This window comes from Carcharhinus amblyrhynchos, chromosome 5 (genome assembly GCF_965287045.1).
Source record: "Carcharhinus amblyrhynchos chromosome 5, sCarAmb.v2.hapA, whole genome shotgun sequence".
NCBI classification, from domain to species: Eukaryota; Metazoa; Chordata; class Chondrichthyes; order Carcharhiniformes; family Carcharhinidae; genus Carcharhinus; species Carcharhinus amblyrhynchos.
The window spans coordinates 82,168,022-82,190,230 of NC_137328.1; the positions used below are offsets into that span (position 1 = coordinate 82,168,022).

Genomic DNA, 22,209 nt, shown 5'->3' on the forward strand with positions numbered 1-22,209 from the left:
ATGCTAATGTGTGTGTTCCTTGTATGAGAACAGTCAAATCTTTACGAATATCAACATTTACAAATTTAAATTTTTTAAAAAAATGTTCTGCATTTATGTCCTTTTGACCTAAATGAATAACATCATGTTTTGACACATTATATTTTATCTGCTATCTTGTTGCCCATTCATTTTATCTGTCCATATTTCTTTTACAGCCTTGTTGCATCCTTCCCACAGCTTGCTATCCCACCAGTTTTGTATCATTATCAAACTTAAATGCATTACTCTCCACTTCTTCACCTAGGTCAATAATGTAGACTTAAATGGCTGAGATTCCAGCACAGCAGCACAATGGTTAGTACTGCTGCCTCGCAGCACCAGGGATCGGGTTCAATTCTCCCTGTGACTGCATGGGTTTCCTCCGGGTGCTCCGCTTTCCTCCCACATTCCAATTGTGCGCGGGTTAGGTTGAGTGGCCATGCTAAATTGCTCCTTCGCATCAGGGTGACTAGTAGAGTAAACACGTGAGTTACAGGGTTCGGGCCTGGATGAGATTGTTGTCAGTGCAGGCTTGATGGGCCAAATGGCCTCCTTCTGCCCTGAAGGGGTTCTATGATTCATTGATCTTTGCAACACTCCATTATTCAGCGCCTTGAAAATGGTCCTTTATCTCTTGTCTCTGCTTTGTGGACATTAACAAATCTGCACCCCACCCTCCAGGGTTGTTAGTCCATTATGATTAACATTTCATTATGGTCTCCCAAGGAACATTTGCTTAAACATCTGCCATTTGAATTTCAATACATTGTGTTGTAGGTGCAGGTGCATCTGTAGCCATTTCATCTATGCAAAAGAATTTGAGTAATGGTTTACAGACCAAAGATAATCTCACAAGATATTTAGGTTTATGTTTCTCTCCCTTCTGTTTCCCAATCTCTGCTGAAGGTGTTGCATTCTTGCTCTGCTTTGGATTTCTGGTTACCAGGAACTCTCTGGGTTACTGCTCAATTGGATGTTCTTCACTGGCGAGCCTAGACAATGACTTTTGGTGGCCTCTTCAAAGAATTTCACTGTCAAACCAAATCTATTCTCACTCAATATTCACACACATATATTTCCCCACCACGGTCACTAGATCATGGCCATTCTAAAGGGTAGGAATCCTTAGTGATGTTCTACTTTCTAGTCCAGGCACAAATACAACGCTTCAATTTCTGCAGTGACTGAGATTCACAAACCCAGCATCAAGTATCAAATCTGTAACTTTCTGGTCTTCAGGGTCCAGTGTAACATCAGACAGTTTCTATATCTAAAAGTCTTCTTGCGACAGCGTTAAAAAACTGGTCACCTAAACACTGACAGGGGGGAAAAAAAGAAACTCAATGCAACTAAGTATCAATTCAATTAAGGCCTCAGCAAATTTATGCTTTAGTTTTGTTAATGTATTCTTAGTTATTTACCTGCTTTGTTTCTGAAGAGCTTTCTTCACAATGTGAGAGGTTTTATTATAGTGTTCATACCAGATGATGAAAATACCAGTGCTATTTACCAGGAATTTCAGCACTGCTCGGAGGCCCTGGACAAAACTGAAAAATATGGGCTTTCCTGCCAACTGCCAGACATATATGGTAATCAGTTCCATGGCATAGGAAGGAGGAAGCCTCCGGAATCTATAAAAGAATATTAGATTGGCAAAGTAGTCACTACTGAATTAATGTCAGGCTGAACAAGCCTTTATGTTATAGCTTAAAAGGGCACTACTCCATCTCATACATCAGCACATTAAGGTCACTGATACTGAATTCAGATTGATTGCCAGGAGTACATTCCACATCAGCATCTCTTAACCAGAGAAACATGCCAAGGCAACTTTAATCAAAGTCACTGATATCCCACTCCCTGTAAGGACTCCATCCCATTCTCCCAGTTGCTTTGCCTCTGTTTCAATGATGGCACCTCTGAGATGTCTGCCTTTTCCCTCAACTGAGATCCCCCCCCAACTGTGTTTCTGTGCACTTTTGCCCCACCCCCTCCCGCTCTCCTAGAACCATGATTGGATCCCCTTTTCCATCCCACCAACCTCCACATTCAAAGGAACATTCTCTGCCATTTCCACCAACTCCAGCATAATGTCACCATAAACGACATCTTGCCCTCACCCCCGCTGTCAGCATTCTGTAGGACCATTCCCTCCTTGATACCCTAATCCACTCTTCTACCACTCCCCAGCTCCTCATCCCTTTCCGATGGCACCTTCCCTTGTAACCGCAGAAGGTGCAACACCTTCCCCTTTATCTTATTCTTTGTTGTCCAAGAACAAAAGCAGATGGGCAATATTTCACTTGCAGCTCTTTCCATTTGGCCTCCTGTATTCTCCTCTCCTCATGTGGTCTCCTCTACATTGGAAAGACTAAATGCAGACGGGGTGGCCACTTTGCAGAACACCTTTCATCAGACCAAAAACATTATCCCAGCCTTCTATTCACTTGCCATTTCAACTCAGCATCTTCCTCTCATGTCCTATGTCTGTCCTTGGCCTGTGACAATGCTCCAGTAACACCCAATGCAAACTGGAGGAACAACACCTCATCTTCCAATTTGGCCAGTAACAGCCTTCTGGACTCAACATTGAATTCAACAACTGTAGACTATGAACCCTCTCCTCTATCTTGAACACTTTCTTTAAAATCCCATTTTTTTTGTCCCAATTCAACATGCCACTCCCACCCCCAACTTCTTATTGGCCTCCTGAACTCTTCCAGATATAAACACCAGTTTCACCAAGAGTCTACAGGTCATATCTTATCCTTCACTAGGTCTTATTCATTCATCAACCCTGTTCTTACTGGTCTCCACTTTTTCTCCTTTCCCAAGCATACAATCCTTGTTCTCATTTGCCAAACCCTCAGTAATTTTACTTTATCATATCTCCATTAGCACTCCATCCAAATCTGTCCTACAGTTAACCGAAAACAGGTTAAGGTGTAATTTGAGCTTTTAAATCTTCTTGCCAAATTTCAAGGCTGAGTGGAGAATATTTGAAATGGAAACAGTACTGATTATCTTTATGTCTAGATGAGATAACAAAGTCATATTTCTTCCTGTTTCCTTTCATTAAATGATTGGAATAATTTTATTAAATAGCTTTAGACAACTAGATTTTGAAATTAATTCAAGAGATGTGGGGGTCACTGGCTAGGCCAGTATTTATTACTGAGCACTAATTACACTTGAGAAGGTGGGGATGAGACATCTTCTTGAACTGCTACGGTCTATGTGGTGCAGGTGCATCCACAGTACTGTTAGGGAGGAGTTCCAGTGTCAGTGAAGGGACAGTGATATATTTCCAAATCAGGATGGTGAGTGGCTTGGAGGAGAACTTCCAGGTGATGGTGTTCCCATGTGTCTGCTGCCCTTGTCATTCTAGACGGTTGTGGTTATGAGTTTGGAAGATGCTGTTTAAGGTGCCTTCATGAATCCTTGCAGTGCATCTTGTATATGGTACACAGAGCTGCCACTGCTCCTCGGTGATGGAGGGAATGACAATCAGCTGGGTTATTTTGTTCTGGATGGTTTTGCACTTCTTAAGCCTTGTTGGAATTGCATTCATTCAGGCATGGGGGTAGTAATCAATCAGCTCCTGACTATGCTTTGTAGATAGTGGACAGGCTTTGTGGAGTCTGGAGCTGAGTTACTGCAGGAATCCTGGCTTTTGACCTGCTCTTGTAACCATGTGAGGCCAGTCCAACTAAGTTGCTGGTCAATGATAAGCAACAATGTTGATTGTGCCTCAGATTGTAACTGATCCCTTCACACTATACATTTTTGAATTAGGAGGTGTAAAACAGTAGTACTAGAATTTCAAAAGTACTGAATAGGTGATGTTATTGTGGAAATGCTTAATTTGCCCATATCAAATGGCTCTCTTTGCAATTTTTCTACATTGCAACAATGAATAAACTTCAAAAGTTTCATTCATTTTAAATACTTGAGATATTTGAGGTAGTCAAATATAAATGAATATAGATGTATATATATAAAGACTATGAAGGCGATCTTGAACTCATACGTTCTATGGCGGGGCCCAAAATCTGGAAGTCACTGTTCTCACCAGCGAGTTCACTATTTTGCCCCTTACCAGTGATGTCATAACAGGCATTAATTAAATTTATATGAATTTGAATGTATTTAAATGTTATTAACCTGCCCCTTCACCAGATATTGACCCCCCCCATATATTGATATCGTGTCAGTGTGTTTACAACAGGCTCACAGAGTTGTGAGCCTGTTGTGGGGGTCTTCATGGGGGGCAAAGATAAGTAGTATAACTCCCGGAAGAGGGGGACATGGCCTTACTTGCCCGACACTTCCCCTTGGCCCAAAGTGGCATTGTCAGATTGGCATCATGCTAAGAGAAACACGCCATTTTCCTTGCCAGTAACAACACTCTGCCATTTTTTGGTCAGATTTAGCCCTACATATCCATAACATCTATTTATTTAATCTGTAACATTATCTCAACTCCAATATCCTCACTCCTACAGTTTTGGTGTCTTAAGCATTTCCAATTTTAATGGCTTCACCATCAGCAGCTGAAGCTGTCAAGGCCCAAATCTCTGAAATTCTCTCCTTAAATGTCTCCTCCTCTCTAAGGGGCTCTTTATAACCTAAACTTACACCAAGTTTAGAGTCATCAGTCCTAATATCTCCTTGTAGCACATCATCAAATTTTGTTTCAGAACAAAATTCTTGCCCAGTGTCATTAAGTCTCATTAAGCAAAAAGACTTGGAGTACTGTGCGCAGTTCTGGTCGCCTCACTACAGGAAGGATGTGGAAGCTATTGAGAGGGTGCAGAGGAGATTTACAAGGATGTTGCTGGATTGGGAGGCATGCCTAATGAAGATAGGCTGAGGAAGCTAGGTCTCTTCTCCCTGGAGAGACGAAGATTAAGAGATGACCTGATAGAGGTTTATAAGATGTTGAGAGGTATAGATCGGATGGATTCTGGAAGGCTATTTCCCAGGACTGAAATGGTTGCTACGAGAAGACACAGGTTTAAGATGCTGGGAAGCAAGTACAAAGAAGATGTCAGGGGTAAGTTTTTCACTCAGAGGGTGGCGAGTGAGTGGAATTGGCTACTGTCGGTGGTGGTAGAGGCAAACTTGCTGGGGTCTTTTAAGAGACTTCTGGATGAGTACATGGGATTTAATGTTATTAAGTAGAGAGTTATAGATAGGCCTGGTAGGTATGGATATGATCGGCGCAACTTGTGGGCCGAAGGGCCTGTTTGTGCTGTAGTGTTCTATGTTCTATAACACCCTGTGAAGTGCACAGGAATATTTCTCTCTCCTGAAGGTGCAGTACAAACCTTAATCATTTATTTTTAGGAGATTAATGCCTCAGCTAATCTGGTGCAGCGAGGATTCTGGCTTAGCATTCACATCATAAACAATAATGATTGTATCTTTTTGAATAATTATCCAAGTTGACATCAATTTTCTGAAGATAAATAGTCACATTACACTTCTACTAATAATTACAATATCAACAGAAACAATCTGGTACAAATAGTGCCAACCTGTTGGCCTCAGTGGGCTTAGCAAATGAGGTCCTAAACCAATGTTTAACTAGACGAATCAGATCCTTCACACCAACTGTAGATGACTTCACAAAATCCACCTGATATTGCAGCAGAGCGATTGAATAAAGCTGGATTTTTATATCATCCCCACAATTATATAATTGCCAGTATATATTCCTTTTAACATCTGGACAATAAAAGAAATCCCACTTAAAGACATTGTGACAGAAACAAAATCAGTAACGTAACAATTACAATTATCTTGTGCCTTTTGGACAATTCCAATCATCTCAAAGTGCAGTATAATGACTTACTCTTTCACACAGCAATTGCTTTTAACTCAGACAAACAGAGCTGCTATTTTGTGCACAACATCCCACAGACAGCAGGGAAATAAGCAGTTAATTTATCTTTGGGTTACTACTTGACAGAAAAGGGCTGGACAGAATACTGTGAGAAATCCAAGCCCTCATAAATAACATCAAGGTATCTTTCAAATATAGGTGCAAAAGCATCATGGGTATGTTGCTAGATTAGGAATTCAGAGGCTGGCACTAACAGTCTGAACATATATGTTCAGCTCTCAATGGAATCATATAATCATACAGAACAGAAGAGGCCCTTCAGTCCACTGAATCTGCACCAACACGAGAGAAACATTCGAGCTCCCACCTAATCCCATTTACCAGCATTTTGGCCCAATATGGGGAATTTAAATTCAGTTAATTAAACAATTCTAGAATAAAATACTAGTATCAGTAATGGTGACCATGATACTATTGCATTGTTGTAAAAATCCAGTTGGTTCACTAATGTCCACTGGAAAGGAAACAGCTATCCTCACCCAAAGGTTGATTCTTAACTTCCTCTAAAATGATCCAGGAAATTACTCCCTTGTAATTTTGGCTATAAAGGGGGCGATTTTCCCAAAGAAGGTCTAAGTGTCCAATGGGCTGGAAAACGGGAAATTTTCCCTCCAGTTTTTTGGGTGTTTTTAGTAGGATGAATTTCTGGCACTCTGTGCTCCACAGAGTTCACCGGGGGATTCACACTGGTAAGCGAGGGGCAGGACCCGATCCCACCTAAGAGGCTGGCATCAGCATGCTGAGCGGGTCACTACATACGTGCTGATCAGTCAGTAGGGAGATCTGCGCATGCTCGATGCCCCCCTCCACTGCCAGCCTGCCAATTGCCAGCTTCGATTGCTTTCCCAGTCACCAACTCCTGATCACCAGCTTCTCCAACCCACTGGAGGAGCGCAGCAGGCTGAGAAAATCACGCCCAAAAAGTTTATTAGGAATAAAACCAAATGGACAATGATGGCACCAGATATAACAAAGGCACACCCTGCTCAGTTGACATTGGAAAATCTTCCTCATTAATATTTAGGGACTTGTGCCAGGATTTGGAGAGCTACTTCACAAACTAGTCAAGCAGTCTGTGACATGGCACAGTGACAGAAACAATCTTCTTAACCATCATCTGGGTCTGTCCTGCCAGTGGCACTGTGGTATACAGTTGAGAAAGAATAGCCCAAGAATCCTCGTCACCGACTCCAGGTCCCATAAAAACGTATGGCATCAGAACTGACATGGACAAGGAAACCTCTAGCTGATTATCACCTACCACACTCCATCAGTGAAGAATCCCTGCTCCTTCATGTTGAAGACTACGTGGAAAAAGCACAGAGTAGAAAGGGCACAGAAATGTGATCTGGATGGGGACTTCAATGTCCATCACAACAGGGTTTAGTAATACCACCACCAGTAGATCTAGAGAAAACCTGAAGGATGTGATTTGTGTGGGCCTATAGCAAGTGGTGAGAGATCCAGCATGAAATTAGAAACCTAACTTAATTCCTCAGCAATCCGTGTGTCACACATATATCTATCCACGATAGTCTTGGTAAGAATGATCATTGCACAGTTCATGTTGACGTGAAGTCGCATCTTCACAGATAGGTTATGCTCCATTGTGTTGCAAGCCGCTACCATTCCATTAAATGGAATGGTTTCAGAACAGAGCAACAGAAAACTGCAGAAGGTAATTGTTGTCATCTTGCTTCCAGAATTTAGACCTTTGATTTATGATTAGACAAAGACTGTAAATAAAGTCTGGAGCTGAATGGTCATGATTGTTGCCAGAAAAGCTGACAGGTTTTATTTTTGATATATTTTGTCATAGTGAATTGGTACAACAGAGTTTCTTGCTGGGCCATTACAAGGAGCTGTTAAGAGTCAACCACATTGCTCTGGTCTACAGTCACAAACAGGCCACAATGGTAAAGATAGCAGATTTCATTCCCAAAAGGACATTAGTGGACCAGCAGAATTTTCACAGCAATTTGTAGTCTTGCGTCCACATTTATTTTTTTAAAATCCAGATCTATATCATTCACTGAATTTAAACTCCCAGTTGCTGCATTTGGATTTGAATTCAGATTTCCTGATCATTAGCGCTGGCCTCTGAAATATTAACTAATAACATAATCACTATGTACATATTCAGGTATTATTAATCAATTTGCTACAAAGTGTAAATTGTGAGTATGCAAACCATAATATAAAATAAAACATGGAACTTTTTTATGGAAAAAATATTAAAACAGACAGATAGGGAACTAAGTACATTGTCCACAGCAAAATGCATTAGGTGCTCAAATCTAAGTAACAGTGGAAAATAAAGTACAAACCTTTGGATGGAATTGATCCTAATAAATCATAGCAAAGCATAACATCAAAGTGGTGAATATGTAGTTCTTTGAAACACTTGAACTGAAATCGAAGAGAAAGCGAGGCCTTCTTTTCCATTAATATTCTAAAATGACAAACAATTTGAATCATATACTTGCACCATTAAACATTAATGGTGTATCTTCCTTTATCCAGAATTAACATATTTTTTAATATAATGCAGAATTAACACAACTTGTACTCTTGAGAGTACAAAGGTAAAGGTAAACATCTCTAATGAAAGGATTTGGGAAGAACCTTGTAAGAGATTTCCTCAGAGTATGGTAAATTTCCCTTTTGATTGGAAAGTCAAGTTTTCATTGTCTTCTGTGGAGTTCTAGTTGGTTTAAAAGATGGGTAGAAGGGATTGGAAAGAGCTCAATAACAGAAATGGTCAAATTATAGTGGGAATGTGTGACCTTAAAGTCAAGTTCCTCTGTATTTCAGGCTGTATACTAGCATGGGCTGCTTCAATACCAAAAGGAGCAGTAGAAGTTGTAGATCTCCCTCGTATCGGTCAGATGACCTGATCTACTCCTTTAGGATGCCAACAATCGACTCTTCGAACCTCATTGTATTAGCTTTCAACCAAGGCTCAAGAGCTGAACGTGGGTCATAGATTCTGCTCACAGAGGGTAGGCCTAATTTCAAAGAAGCCACCCACAAACCAGGCTATCAACTACAACTAGTAACGGATTGTGTCAGGGATTCAGAGAACACATGACAAAAAACAATACTAGCAAAAATAGAGATTACTAGAAGCATACAAGCAAGCTAGTGAGCAGCAGAAAGAGAAAATGAGGTTAACTGATTGGGCTGATGAAGGATCCCACACAAAGCAAATGCAACAAATGTGTTTTGCGTTTTCCATTTTCCATAATTTTTGATTTGATTTTAAAATTTCTGACATTAACAATCCTTCATTTTTAATTAGCATTTCTTTGTCTCACCTGTTGGCCATTACAGATAATTTCAGCTTATTTTCCAGGCCACACAACATATATGGTATCTTCTCCTTGCAGTCATCAAGGCTCATAAATGAGGAGCTGAATATCACAACATCGATATCAGACCAATCTCTGGTGTCTGTCCCTTTGAAATAAGAGCCACCCTGTGAAGATATATGGCAAAAATTACACAATAGGACAGAATAGGGCAGTACTGTGGCACAGTGGTTAGCACTGCTGTCTCACAGCACCAGGGACCCGGGTTCGATTCCCGGCTTGGGTCACTGTCAGGGCAGTGTTCTCCTGTGTCTGTGTGGGTTTCCTCCGGTATCCTCCCATGGTCCAAAAGACATGCTGTTTAGGTGCATTGGCCATGCTAAATTCTCCCTCAGTATACTCGAATAGGCGCCGGTGTGACGCGACTAGGGGATTTTCACAGTAACTTCACTGTAGCGCTAATGTAAGTCCACTTGTGACACTAATGAACAAACTTTAAAAGAAGAAAGATTTGCATTCACATAGCACCTTTCACAGCCCAAGAACATTGCAAAATGCTTTACCATCAATGAAGTACATTTCAAGTGTAGTCACTGTCACTGGACAGGAAACATGATGGCCAATTTTCACAAAACAAAGCACACAAACAACCAATGAAATAAATGAACAGATTATCTACTTAGGTCCTAGTTGAAAGATAGGTATTATCCAGGACTTCAGGAGAACGCATTTGTTTTCCATCAAACGGTGCTGTGGGGTTTTTATGTCTACCTACAGGGATAGATGAGGCCTTGGTTTAACATGTCATCTGAAAGATGTACCTCCAGTAGTGCAGCACTCCTTCAACACTGCACAGACATACCAGCCAAGATCATCTGCTCAAATCACTGGAGTGGGACTTGAAGCAACAATCTCCTAATGCACGCTCACCATAAACATTGAAATAATTTGCTAAAAATATTAGAGATATTTCACAGGTTGACTTAGTGATTTATTTTCTAAGACCAATAATTTATAAATCTTAAAGTACAAAGTTTTTAGGAATTTAGGTAAAGGCAATAAATCACTTAAATTGTTGCTGGCACAAACCTCTCTAAGTATTAATCATAGTTGATAACAGTTTAGTCTGAAGTCACCTTATCCTTCGGATGATTGATTACTTGGTCCATCAGTTAACTGGAGGCTTGCAGTGCATCCCTGTCTGGAACCCTCTTTCTGACTCATTTTATTGCTTAGCATAGCTATCCAGTAAGGTTACTGTGGAGTCTTGCGTTAGTAGAATATATAATTACTAAACATCAGTACACTAACATATACTACTGTGGTGTGTAGATACAGTGGAATTACATTTTATAAGTTTCACTTCTGTCAGTTGAATATAAAATCTCTTTCAAGCTTACAAATTCATCCATTAATACTGGCCATTTAGGTTTGAACCCACATTGATAACAAGACTTGGGCATTTCCAGCTTGCTTTCGGAGTGGAGTGTTCATCTGTGAGGAATCTTCAAACAACTTACTGACTTCAACCAGTTGCTGTTAATTCACTAAGGTGATTCTGCCTCATCAGACTAAGTTGGTAAATATACGAGTTGTTAGCCTAAATTCCTCAGAGTGATAATCAGCAGTGGAGTGACACTCCATACCGACTTAGATGCTTTTAAATTCCACAGTACCTGTCTCATCTGGCCTTCTGGATTCAGGTTGGGTGAGACTCGGGCAGTAAGAATGTCCCTGGCTGTAGCAACGAGATGGAGTGGAACAAAGGAGGAGACATCCCCTTTTTACAGCACTAGCTGCCATAAAGCAGGTTTGAAGGTCTCACTGAAAGAGTGAAGATTGGTTTCTGAGGTAAGTGAATAAGATGAGGAGATGGGGGAGGGGGTGGTTTGCACACAGGTGGTGGGGATGTGGATATTGAGAAAATGGAGAGTTGGACATTGGAGGGCAATTGGGAGAGGGGGAAGTCAGGGAGCGAGTGTGGGCTGGAGGTGTGAGGCTGGGTTGGGTACATTGGGGTGGGGTGGGGTGGGGATGTCCAGTTGGGGAGGTGGAATCATTTGAGTCAGGGAGTGAAGGGGTGGGTGGGCCAATGTAGGATCAGGCTTGGTCGGGGGGTGGGGGGTGGGGGGTGGGGGGGGGGGGGAGGGTCAGGACAAGTTGGAGGCGGTGGGGGTGGGTACGTAAGTGTGTACAACGTGGGGTCTATTTTGCATCTTTTGTGAGACTGAGCCTGGAACATTATATGCAGGTTTGGTCTCCTTGTCTGCGGAAGGACGTTCTTGCTATAAAGGAAGCGCAGCGAAAATTTACCAGGTCGACTCATGGGATGACAGGCCTGATGGATGAGAAGAGATTGTGGTGGTTAGGACTGTATTCCCTGGAGCTCAGGAGAACGAGTGGGGGGAAACTGAAAGCAGTTGAGGTCAAAACATTGTATGTTTTCAAGACGAGTTAGGTGTAGTTCTTGTGGCTAAGGGATCAAAGGATATGGGGTGGGGGGGGCGGGGAGGGGAGAGGGGAGAAGCAGGAATAGGTTACTGAGTTCATAGAATCCCTACAGTACAGGAGGACGCCATTCAGCCCATCAAGTCTTCACTGACTCTTGACAGAACATCTCAGCCAGGCCCAACACTTGCACTATCCCCACATTTTCCACATGAATCCACCTTACCTACACATCTTGGACTGCTAAAGAATAATTTAGCATGGCCAATCCACCTGACCTGCATATCTTTGAATTATGGGAAGAAACCAGAGCACTCAGAGGAAACCTATGCAGACATGGGGAGAATGTGCAAACTCCACACAGTCACCCAAGGCTGGAATTGAGCTTGGGTTGCTGGCGCTGTGAGGCAGCAGTGCGAACCACTGTGCCATCGTAGATGATCAGCTATGATCATAACAAATGACGGAGAAAGTTTGAAGGGCTGAATGGCTTACTCCTGCTTCTATTTTCTATGCTTCAATATTTCTATACTCTATTTTGAGGGACTGCCTAAAATGAGGATAAAGGTGAGAACAGAGAGTAACAAGGGCATGCTAAATTTGAGGGAGCAAATAATATACCATCCTCCACATTACATTTTCCATTTAGTTTTCACTTAAGATACTGAAAGGCTATCAACCTGCTTTCAAAACATAAGGTATATCAACCTGCAAAAAAAGTGTCCTTTATGAGGATCCAAAATTATCCCAATCAAGAGTCCCACACAAAGTGAAATAATTCAGTTCAACCAAAAAGACAATATTACCTTAACTATAGCTCTTGGAGCTAAAAGGATCAAGGGATATGGAAGGAAAGCTGGATCAGAGTACTTGATGATTAACCACGGCAAAATGAATGACGGAGAAGGCTCAAAGGGCCAAATGGCCTACTCTTCCTTTTATTTTCTATGTATGTTTCTAACTTTTTCAAATTGTACATATTTGAACTGTAGTGACAGCCATAAGAAATGGGAAAGATAACCAATGTTACCATATGTCACCAGCATACATCAGAAAATTATCACTAATGGAGGCTGATCCATAGTAGACCCAAATTGGATTGTGAATTTGCCTTTATATAAACAATTAATCAGTAAGTTCTGGGAATGGCTGAGCACAGTGTTTAGCATCGCTGCCTCAAAGCGCCAGGGATCTGGGTTTGATTCCAGCCTTGGGTGACTGTGCGGAGTTTGCACATTCTCCCCATGTCTGTGTGGATTTCCTTCAGGTGCTCTGGTTTCCTCCCACAGATCAAAGATATGTAGGTTAGATGGATTAGCCATGGGCAGTGTGTGGGGATAAAGGGATAGTGTGGGAGAGGGCCTGTGTCGGAGAGTCATTGCAGACCAATGAGCCAAAAGGTCCCTTCTGCACTATAGGAATTCTACAACTCTTCCAATCCTCAGTTGAAGAATCTGTTAAAATAGGCCAACCAAATGCTTTGCAACTAAGATATACAAATTGGGTCCACAGAAAACCACACATACTGGGCCAGCTAAGTGCTGGATCAAGACGTAAAACAGATCCGAGCCCAGAATCCCTGTTCCAGCACGCCCATAAGCTTTTTGCCGGCTCCAATCCATTCCGCGCTGCTGGAACGATTGGAGCTCTGAACTGCGCATGCACTGTTTGAAAAAAATCTGAAACAGCACGCCCGGGTGCGAAAGACAAAACAGGGAGAGGGGGGTAGGGGGGTAGTGGGGGGGGGGGGGGTAGGGGGTAGTAGGGGGGGTAGTGGGGGGGGTAGTGGGGTTAGGGGGGGTAGGGTAGGGGGTGGGGGGGTGGGGGTGGTGGGGGTAGGGGGGTGGGGTGGTGGGGGTAGGGGGGCGGGGGGGTGGGATGGTTGGGGGGGATGGCGGGGGGGGGATGAGCCCCCCCGATCAGACCCCCCACGATCACCCACCCCCCCCCCCCCACCCCCCCCACGATCACCCCACCCCCCCACCCACCCCTCAGCAGAGCACACCTCCAACCCACCTGGATTGCTGCTTTCCCTCCACCATCCTTCTGACTTGCACTCATTGATGTGGAGATGCTGGCCTTGGACTGCGGTAAACACAGTAAGAAGTCTCACAACACCAGGTTAAAGTCCTGTTGGAGTTTAATCTGGTGTTGTGAGACTTCTTACTGCACTCGTTGGACAACCTGAAGTATCTTCCTGGCCTTCTGCTGGTGTCTGCCAGAGGAGGGGGGCGCGCTCAGATGGATCTCTGCTTGGAGGGGGAGGGGAGGTGGAGGATGGGGGAAGGGTGGACTTGGGAGAATCTCCACTACTCCACTACTGGGCTGGGGGGGTTGGTTGGGAGGGGGAAGGTCTGCCTCCGGGGGGGGGGAATCACAGGAGGGTGTGCTTCGCTGAGGTGGGGGGGGGGGGGGGAGGGGGGGCCTCCCAAGGGGAGTCCAATCGCAGGGGGGTGAGGGGGTCTGCCTCCCAGGGGGTTCGGATCGCGGGGGAGTGGGTCTATCGGAGTGGTTAGCAGGGCATCTGCGAAGGGTGTTCGAGGGGGATGGGCTTCAGAGGTTCCCTTGCAGAATAGGAATCCGCTTCGGATTTTTATTCTGCAGGTTGGTAACAGTGTGGATCCGAAACAGATCTGAAGACGGTAAAGTGGGATTTGGCAGTAGAGTTGGCCACGCAGTTCATTAAGTTGATTTAAATGCACGCTAATACATTTAAATCGTCGTGCCACCCAAATCGGGTGTCGGTAAAGGCGAAATCTGCTCGGTTTTGGGTGCAGATCGCATTACAGGCCCGACACCCGAATTTACCGCAATTTTGCAGAATTTTTGGTAAAATCGGGCCCACTATTTCCATGTTTTAAAAAATTACAGAACAGCTACAAAGTATCTCAGGTTTCTCATACTTCACTGCCCCCTCATAAAACATTTGTGAAGATAGAATCCATTACCTTGATAAGTCGGGTCACAGATGTGGGACAACATTCTTGAATTAAGTCAATAAGATTTTCTACTTCTCCAGCACAAGCCATCCTCACAAACCCCATTTCTGGCCTAAGGTTTGCTTCCATAAACTTTTGTAATAGCTGTGGGTGACTGAGCTCCAGTACACTATCTGGGGAGAATGCCGTTGACATTCTTGCTATGAAAATATAAAAAAAGTCAATTTTTTTCAAAGAAATGACACAATTGATAAACGAAAGCTATGTAAGTAGTTGGTTGATGAAAGCTCTTATCTCTGAATTTCTAACTTTTTCCTTAATATTTAGGTGGCCTTTCCTGACTGAGCTTCCAGATTTGAAGAGAAATTTACTGCAACCCAATTGGATGGAAAATTCACCTTCCCACTTTTCCATTTCCAGCAACCTGAATGGTTATTTTTCAAATATTTTCTTTGATTTTAATGCAATCTTTACTTTTTAAAAAAGTGACTTTTCTTTAGCAAATCCCAAACGGCTGTGCAGTTAGATTCATCACAAAAAAGACAGAGCTGCCAAAGGAAATTAAATGCCATTTAGATCATGAGAAGATAAAGGCCTCAACTCTTCCCCATAAGAAATGGCTGAGGGTCATTCCCAGAATTGTGACAAGACAGTATGCATGCTTTCCGATCTGGAACTGAGGTCCGGGCAACATCATATGACATTGTTCACATCTCTACTCCATTCTATTGGGCCAATTTAATTTGACTGCTTTGAAAGGGTTTCTGTGATATTCCTTGTATTGGGGAAGCTTTCTGATGGGTGCAGGACAGGGTGCATCATTCGATTAGCTGTTTAGTGGCTTAAAAGGAGGGGCCTGCCATTTGTTTGGTGCAAGAAATTGTACACCCCAGACCCAGTGTAAGTGAATGGAACTGCACCATTCATCATTGTCACATCCATTTCATACTTCCCATCACAATGTCCTCTTGGCCAACATTCAACACTAAAAGCCATCAACAAAAACCTTCACAAAACAGCTTTATAGAGCAATTCATCCACTTGCACAAACAGAAATGACAATTCACCCTTATGCATTTCCTTGGTGCTTACTTTGACACACAAAGTCCAAGTAATTATGGGTATTGACCAAAGTTCCCAATTCAGACATCTTCACATACCAGCCTAAACTGGGGTACAAAGAGCTAGGAAGAGCAATGGGACCTGTTGAAGCTGGTATCAACTGGGAACCTGATTGCACTTTGAGGGGGGGAAGATTTAGAGGTGGGACTGTGGTTACAAGGTAATGACTGATAAGATATTGAGAAATTAGACATGTTGCTGTCACTTACCTGTGGACTTCTACTAAATCTACCCAGATGAAAAAAAAACAAGGTCTAACAGTTCAACTAACTGAAAGACTGACAAGTTTTACATTCATTTACCCATCCCAAAAGATCTAAGCTGGTACACAACAACTATCTTCGAGTAAGGGGATTTTTGGATGTACTTTACCTCTTTGGCTAGCTGTAAAATGATGTTCTTGTCTCTCATGTTGCTCCCTGCTGTGGATGGTTCCAAACACCCTGCCACACATCCGGCAAGACACACTCTTTTCTGATGCCACAAACTTGTCCTCTCGTTGTAATGGTTCATCCCAGTACAGATGCTCACATGACAAATTATGTTTATCTTTGTAATGTACAGTCTGCAGATGGGCACAATATATTTACTACAGACACTAAAAATGTTACTTTCAGCAACCAATTTTGATTTGATTTATTATTGTCACATGTATTAGCATACAGTGAAAAATATTGTTTCTTGTGCACTGTACAGACAGAGCATACCATTTATAGAGAAAGAAATAATAAAGTGCAGAATGTAGTGTTATAGTTATAGCTAGGATATAGGGAAAGATCATGCAGGGTAGGTCAATTCAAAAGCAGGGAAGAAGCTGTTCTTGTGTCAGTTGGAATGTGACCTCAGACTTTGTATCTTTTTCCCAACAGGTGTGTGGGATCCTTAATTATGCTGATTGCTTTGCAGAGGCAGCGGGAAGTATAGACTGTCAATGGATGGGTGGCTGGTTTGCGTGACGGATTGAATAACGTTCATGACGTTTTGTAGCTTCTTGCAGTCTTGGGCAGAGCAGGAGCCATACCAAGCTGAGGTACAACCAGAAAGAATGTTTTCTATGGTGCATCTGTAAAAGTTGGGGAGAGTCATAGCTGACATGCCAAATTTCCTTAGTCTTCTGAGAAATTAGATGTGTTGATGGGCTTTCTTAACTATAGTGTCAGCTTGCAGGGGGGGGCCAGTACAAGTTGTTGGTGATCTGGACACCTAAAAGCTTGAAGCTCTGGATCCTTTCTACTTCGTCCCCATGGGATGTAGACAGGGGTATGTTCTCCTCTACGCTTCCTGAAGTCATTCTCCCTCATTTTGTTGACATTGAGGGAGAGATTATTGTCACTGCACCAGTTCACCAGATTCTCTATCTCATTCCTGTACTCTGTCTCGTCATTGTTTGAGATCTGACCCACTACAGTGGTGTCGTCAGCAAACTTGAAAATCGTGTTGGAGGGGAATTTGGCTACACAGTCGTAGGTGTATAAGGAGTATAGTAGGGGGCTAAACCAATGTATAAAACAAAGTCAAGTTAACTATAAACTTACTCATTTGTTGTGATATTATACTGCAATGAACAATATTCCTTTGTACATTATAAATTATATAAAAGCTGCAAATTATTTTGCCCAATTTTATTGAGATCATTATATTTTAATGAAGATTTTGCAAAAATATCTTAACAAAGCACCGAAATTTTCTATAAGCAATGCTTAGAAATACAAAGGATTTTGTTTGCCAATCCTTTTGAGATTATTTTTATTGCCTAATTTTTCAATTTAGTTTTCATCAGAAACAGGATGAGGCTATTTAACTCCTCAAGCATGTTCTGCTGCTGAGACTAAACTTGGTCTACCTGTCTGTATCCCATTTCCATGATTACCTCTGGTTTACAAATATCTATCAATCTCTGAACTATTATCAATTGACTAAGCATCAACTCTATCTGTGGAAGAGTGTTTCAAACTTCTAACACCCCTTACATATAAAAGCATTTCTTAATTTAACCCCTGAAAGGCCTGCTTTTAACTGTTAGGCTATGCCCCTCATCCTAACTTCCTAGTCAGCAGAAATACTTCCCCTTTATTTACCTGATCAGTTCGTCTTACCATTTCAAAACTTCAGTCAATTCACAGCTTAATCTTTGAACTTCCAGCAGTGCAATTCTAAGTTGTGAAACCGTTGCTTGTAACTTAACCTGGAGTTCAGGTTTCATTCCAGTAAATCTATGCTGCACTCTCCCTGTACTGATAAATCCCTCCTCATGCCCAAAACTGAACACAGTAATTCAGGTGTGGTCTAACTAAGACAAAAGAAAAATAATATGAATGCTAGAATCTGAAACAAAACAGAAAATGCTGGAAAATCTCAGCAGGCCTGACAGCATCTGTGGAGAGAGAGAATAGAGCCAACATTTTGAATCTGGATGACCCTTCATCACAGGTCTGTTGAAGGGTCATCTAGATTTGAAACATTAGCTCTATTATCTCTCCACAGATGCTGTCAGACCTGTTGAAATTTTTCAACATTTTCTGTTTTCATTGTGGTCTAACTAAGGCTTGGAATAATGAAATATAATTTCTACCCACTCTATGCCAGAATCCTCTAGATCTAAAGACCAACACTTTTTGATCATTTTTTGTACCTATCCATGATATTTTAACAATTTATGAATACGGACTCCATAAATTTCTCTGAACTTCCACTGTTTCTAGCTAGTTACTACTCCCAAAGCATTTTGGTCCAAAGTGGATGACCTCATATTTGCCCACATTGAAATCCATTTTCACTAGTTTTCCCATTCATTTAATTTTTTTAACAACATTTTGTAATTTTATGCTGTTTATAACAGGGCTTGAGTCATCAGCAAACTTGAATATGTGACTATCTCATCACCTAGGTTGTTAATAAACAAGTGAATAATTGTGGCCACAACACAGATACCTGTGGAATACCCATAATGACAACCTGTTGGCCTTTTGGTTAACATCAAATCAAGCCTAAGGTCAGGTGTAATGCCTTGTCAGCTTAGATCTTGTATGTCTCTCTTGTGCGGACCATTACTTGGATTCAGTTTGAATCAGAGTCAGTTTGTGGAGCAAGGAAGAAGATAGATTAAGGGCTTGCCGAGTCCAGTCCGCACATTGGCTTTGTAACTTTAAAAATGGAGTGAAATTTTTAAGAATTAAAAAAAACAAATCAGTTAAAAAAAAACCATCTGGCCAATTAGAGTTCCAGCCCATTAATGTCACTCTGCCTCCTGCTACTCAGTGGGTTTTGTAACTGGGCCAACATTTGCCTTCAATTCTATAAGCTTCAATTTTAGCTAAAAGTCTCTCATGAAGGACTTTATTGAATGCCTCCAAAGCATGGCACAGGTAATTAAGAACTTTTGAAATGTAATCACTGTGGTCATGTCAGAAACACTGTACCTAATTTTGCACAAAATAGCCCAACAGCATCATGATAATGACCAGATAATGTTATTGACTAAGATATAAATATTTGCCTGGATGCCAGCAGAAAGCCTCTGCTCTTCTTTAAAACATTGCCAAGGAATCGCTTACGTCCACCTGAGAGGATTGACAGGGCCTTGGAGGCTTTTGGAGTGGGAACTGCAACCATAGCCTCCCAGTGCAGAGTGGAAAGTGCTACCATTGAGCTGTGCCTAACACGAGAGTCAGGCACACAAAAGACCCAGTTCCAGTTAGGTATTACGGCAGGTAAGCCAACAAAAGCCGGATTCCAGATATTTTTAGTGCAACAATAGTTTAAGGAAGGAAAACAAAAGCTGTTTCCAGTTTTAACAATATTCTCCACAATATTATCAGTCCAATTTAGAACCACTGAAATATTAAATGTTGAAATAGTGATGTAACAATTTCAAAAAAATGTTAAGAACAGTCTTTGCACCCATAAAAAAAGACACACTGTTTCACTCAATGGTCGATGTTGATTGAATGCAGGAAATTAATTTTTCTCTTTTAACCTTATTCCTTTCCACTCTATACCAGATGATAATTCATCAAGAATGCTTCTGGACACTCACTTGTTCATGTTCCTTCAGTTTTTCTCTGAGTACTTCAGTTCCACACTTGTCACAGTATACTCTTCCAATATGTTTTGTTTGAAAGTGATGTTTTAGGGCTGTCTGACTAGCAAAGTCATTGCCACATTGCACACAGTTATAAGATTTGATAGTCTGCATGACACACACATCAGCTTTTGAAGATCAACTAGAAATTCTGCAAATATTCAACAAACATCAGATGAAATGTGAAAAGTAAAATTGTCATTTGATTGAAAATAGCACAAAAGTTGAATTAACTGGTGTGGCTACTTGCATATAAGAAATTCTAGGTGGCCTTTTTATATCTGTTTTCACTTAAAAATAAACACATTTGAAGAACATTTTCAAAGGTGATGGTAAAATTAAAGGTTGAATTTCTGAGATGATTTTCTAGAATATTTATTGTAACTTTGAAATAAGATTCACAGAAACCCTGGAGAGAAAAAAAAAGTGGAGGAGGTGCTGTAGTGACAACTAGTAATCCAGAGATCCAGGCTAATGTTCTGGGGATGTGGGTTCAAATCCCACCAAAGGAAGTTAAATTCAATTTTTTTTTTTTTGTTTACTTTATTCCAATCCAATCAAGTCACATTAAAGCCAATTCAGAGTCCCAACAAGTTGGGACATTCCTGATCCAAGCTGACAAGACAGGGCTCTCACCTCCTGTCTTGGGCTTGATCTACATGATCCAAGCTGATTGGTGAAGGTGTAGCTCCTCCTCCAAGACTTGATCTTATCTGCATCTTAGCCAAAAGGCCGAGATGCCACTTTAAAAAATTGCTTCAAAAGAAGCTGAAATGTAACCTAATGACTTCAACCAAGTGCAGCATGTCAATACTACACTTGATCTGAGCCAAAAAGAGTGAAGAATATATCTAGTGAGGAACACTCTTACTGAATCTGGAGTTAAAAGTTTATCTAATGGTGAACACAAGACCATTGTCACAGAACCCATCTGCTTCGCTAATCCCCTTTAGGTGAACAGAACTTGCTGTCTGTACCAGGTCTGAGTCCACATCTACACATGACTCCAGATGCACAGCCATGTGATTCTGACATGTCCTAGCAAACCACCCAATTGCATCGTCATTATGAAGTCGAACCAAATCGGCCAGACCAGCTGGCATCCACTAATACACTGGAAACAACTCTTGACCCTGCACACTCCTAACATCTGGGGGTTTGTACAAAAATTGGTAGAACTGTCCCATAGACAGTCAAGCAACAGCCTGACATAATCATACTCTCAGAATCATATCATCTGAAAAATAATGTCCCACATGCCACCATTACCATCCCTGGTATGGCCTGTCCCACTGGCAGGGCAAACACAGCAGAGATGGTGAAACAATGCTCTACAGTAAAGTGGGAGTCCTCAACTGGGAGTTCTGAAGCCCTGAAGTCTCAGGTTAAACATGGCCAAGGAACCACCTACTGATTACCACCTACTATGATCCCACTCAGCTGATGAATCAGTACTCCTCTATGTTAAGTACCACATGGAGGGAATACTGAAGATGATGAGGGCACAAAACGTACTGTGAGTAGGGGAGTTCAATATCCATCACAAAGGATGGCTCAGTAGCAGCATTACTGATGAGTTTGTGGAGTCCTAAAAGACATAACTGCTGAACTAGATTTGTGCAAGTGGTGAGGAAACCAATGAAAAGGTAAAAGCCTACTTGAACTTTCCCTGAGTAACCTACCTGTTGAAGATGCAAACCCCCATGATAGTACTGATGTGTGTGACGTGGCAAAGAAAAGGCCAAGTCCTTTCTTCACATTGAGAATACGTTCCATCATGTTGTGTGGCACTGCCACAGTGCTAAATGATCTAGTAATGCAAAACTGGGTAACCATGATGTCATCAGCAGCAGCAGAATTGTACTTAACCACAATCTGTAACCTTATGGTCTGCCATATCTCTCACTCTACCATTACCACCGATCGAGGTGTTCAACTGAGAGAGTGTAGGAGGGCATGCCAGTAACAACACCAGGCATACCTAAAAATTAGATGTAAACTGGTGAAGGCATAATACAGGACTACTTGCATGCCAACAACAGAGGTAACATGTGATAGAAAGAAGCTAAGCCAACAGATCAGATCTAAGCTCCACATTCCTGCCACATCCAGCTGTGAATGGTAGTGGACAATTAAACATCTCACTGGAGGAGGAGGTTCCACAAATATCCCATCCTCAATGATGGAAGAGCTTAGCGCATCACTGCAAAAGACAAGGCTAAAGCACTCGCAACAAGCTTCAGCCAGAAGTGATGAGTGAATAATCCATCTCTGCCTCTTCTGCAGGTTCTCAGCATCACAGATGCCAGTCTTCAAACAATTTGATTCATTCTATGTGACATCAAGAAATGCTGAAGGCACTGGATGCTGCAAAGGCTA

At 41.9% G+C, this 22,209-nt stretch overlaps 1 protein-coding gene across 1 annotated transcript in view; it reads right to left on the reverse strand.

Annotated features, from left to right (window-relative positions):
* LOC145343467 (2'-5'-oligoadenylate synthase 1-like) overlaps nt 1-22,209 on the reverse strand; it is a 29,804-nt gene that overhangs the window by 4,532 nt on the left and 3,063 nt on the right. Inside the window, exons 2-8 of the mRNA XM_080189709.1 lie at nt 19,786-19,981; nt 16,122-16,314; nt 14,637-14,827; nt 9,247-9,407; nt 8,257-8,381; nt 5,562-5,751; nt 1,443-1,652 (exon numbers count right to left, since the gene is read on the reverse strand). Coding sequence (XP_080045835.1) covers nt 1,443-1,652; nt 5,562-5,751; nt 8,257-8,381; nt 9,247-9,407; nt 14,637-14,827; nt 16,122-16,314; nt 19,786-19,944 — 1,229 coding nt within the window. The 5' untranslated portion in view covers nt 19,945-19,981. The remainder of the gene's footprint in view (nt 1-1,442; nt 1,653-5,561; nt 5,752-8,256; nt 8,382-9,246; nt 9,408-14,636; nt 14,828-16,121; nt 16,315-19,785; nt 19,982-22,209) is intronic.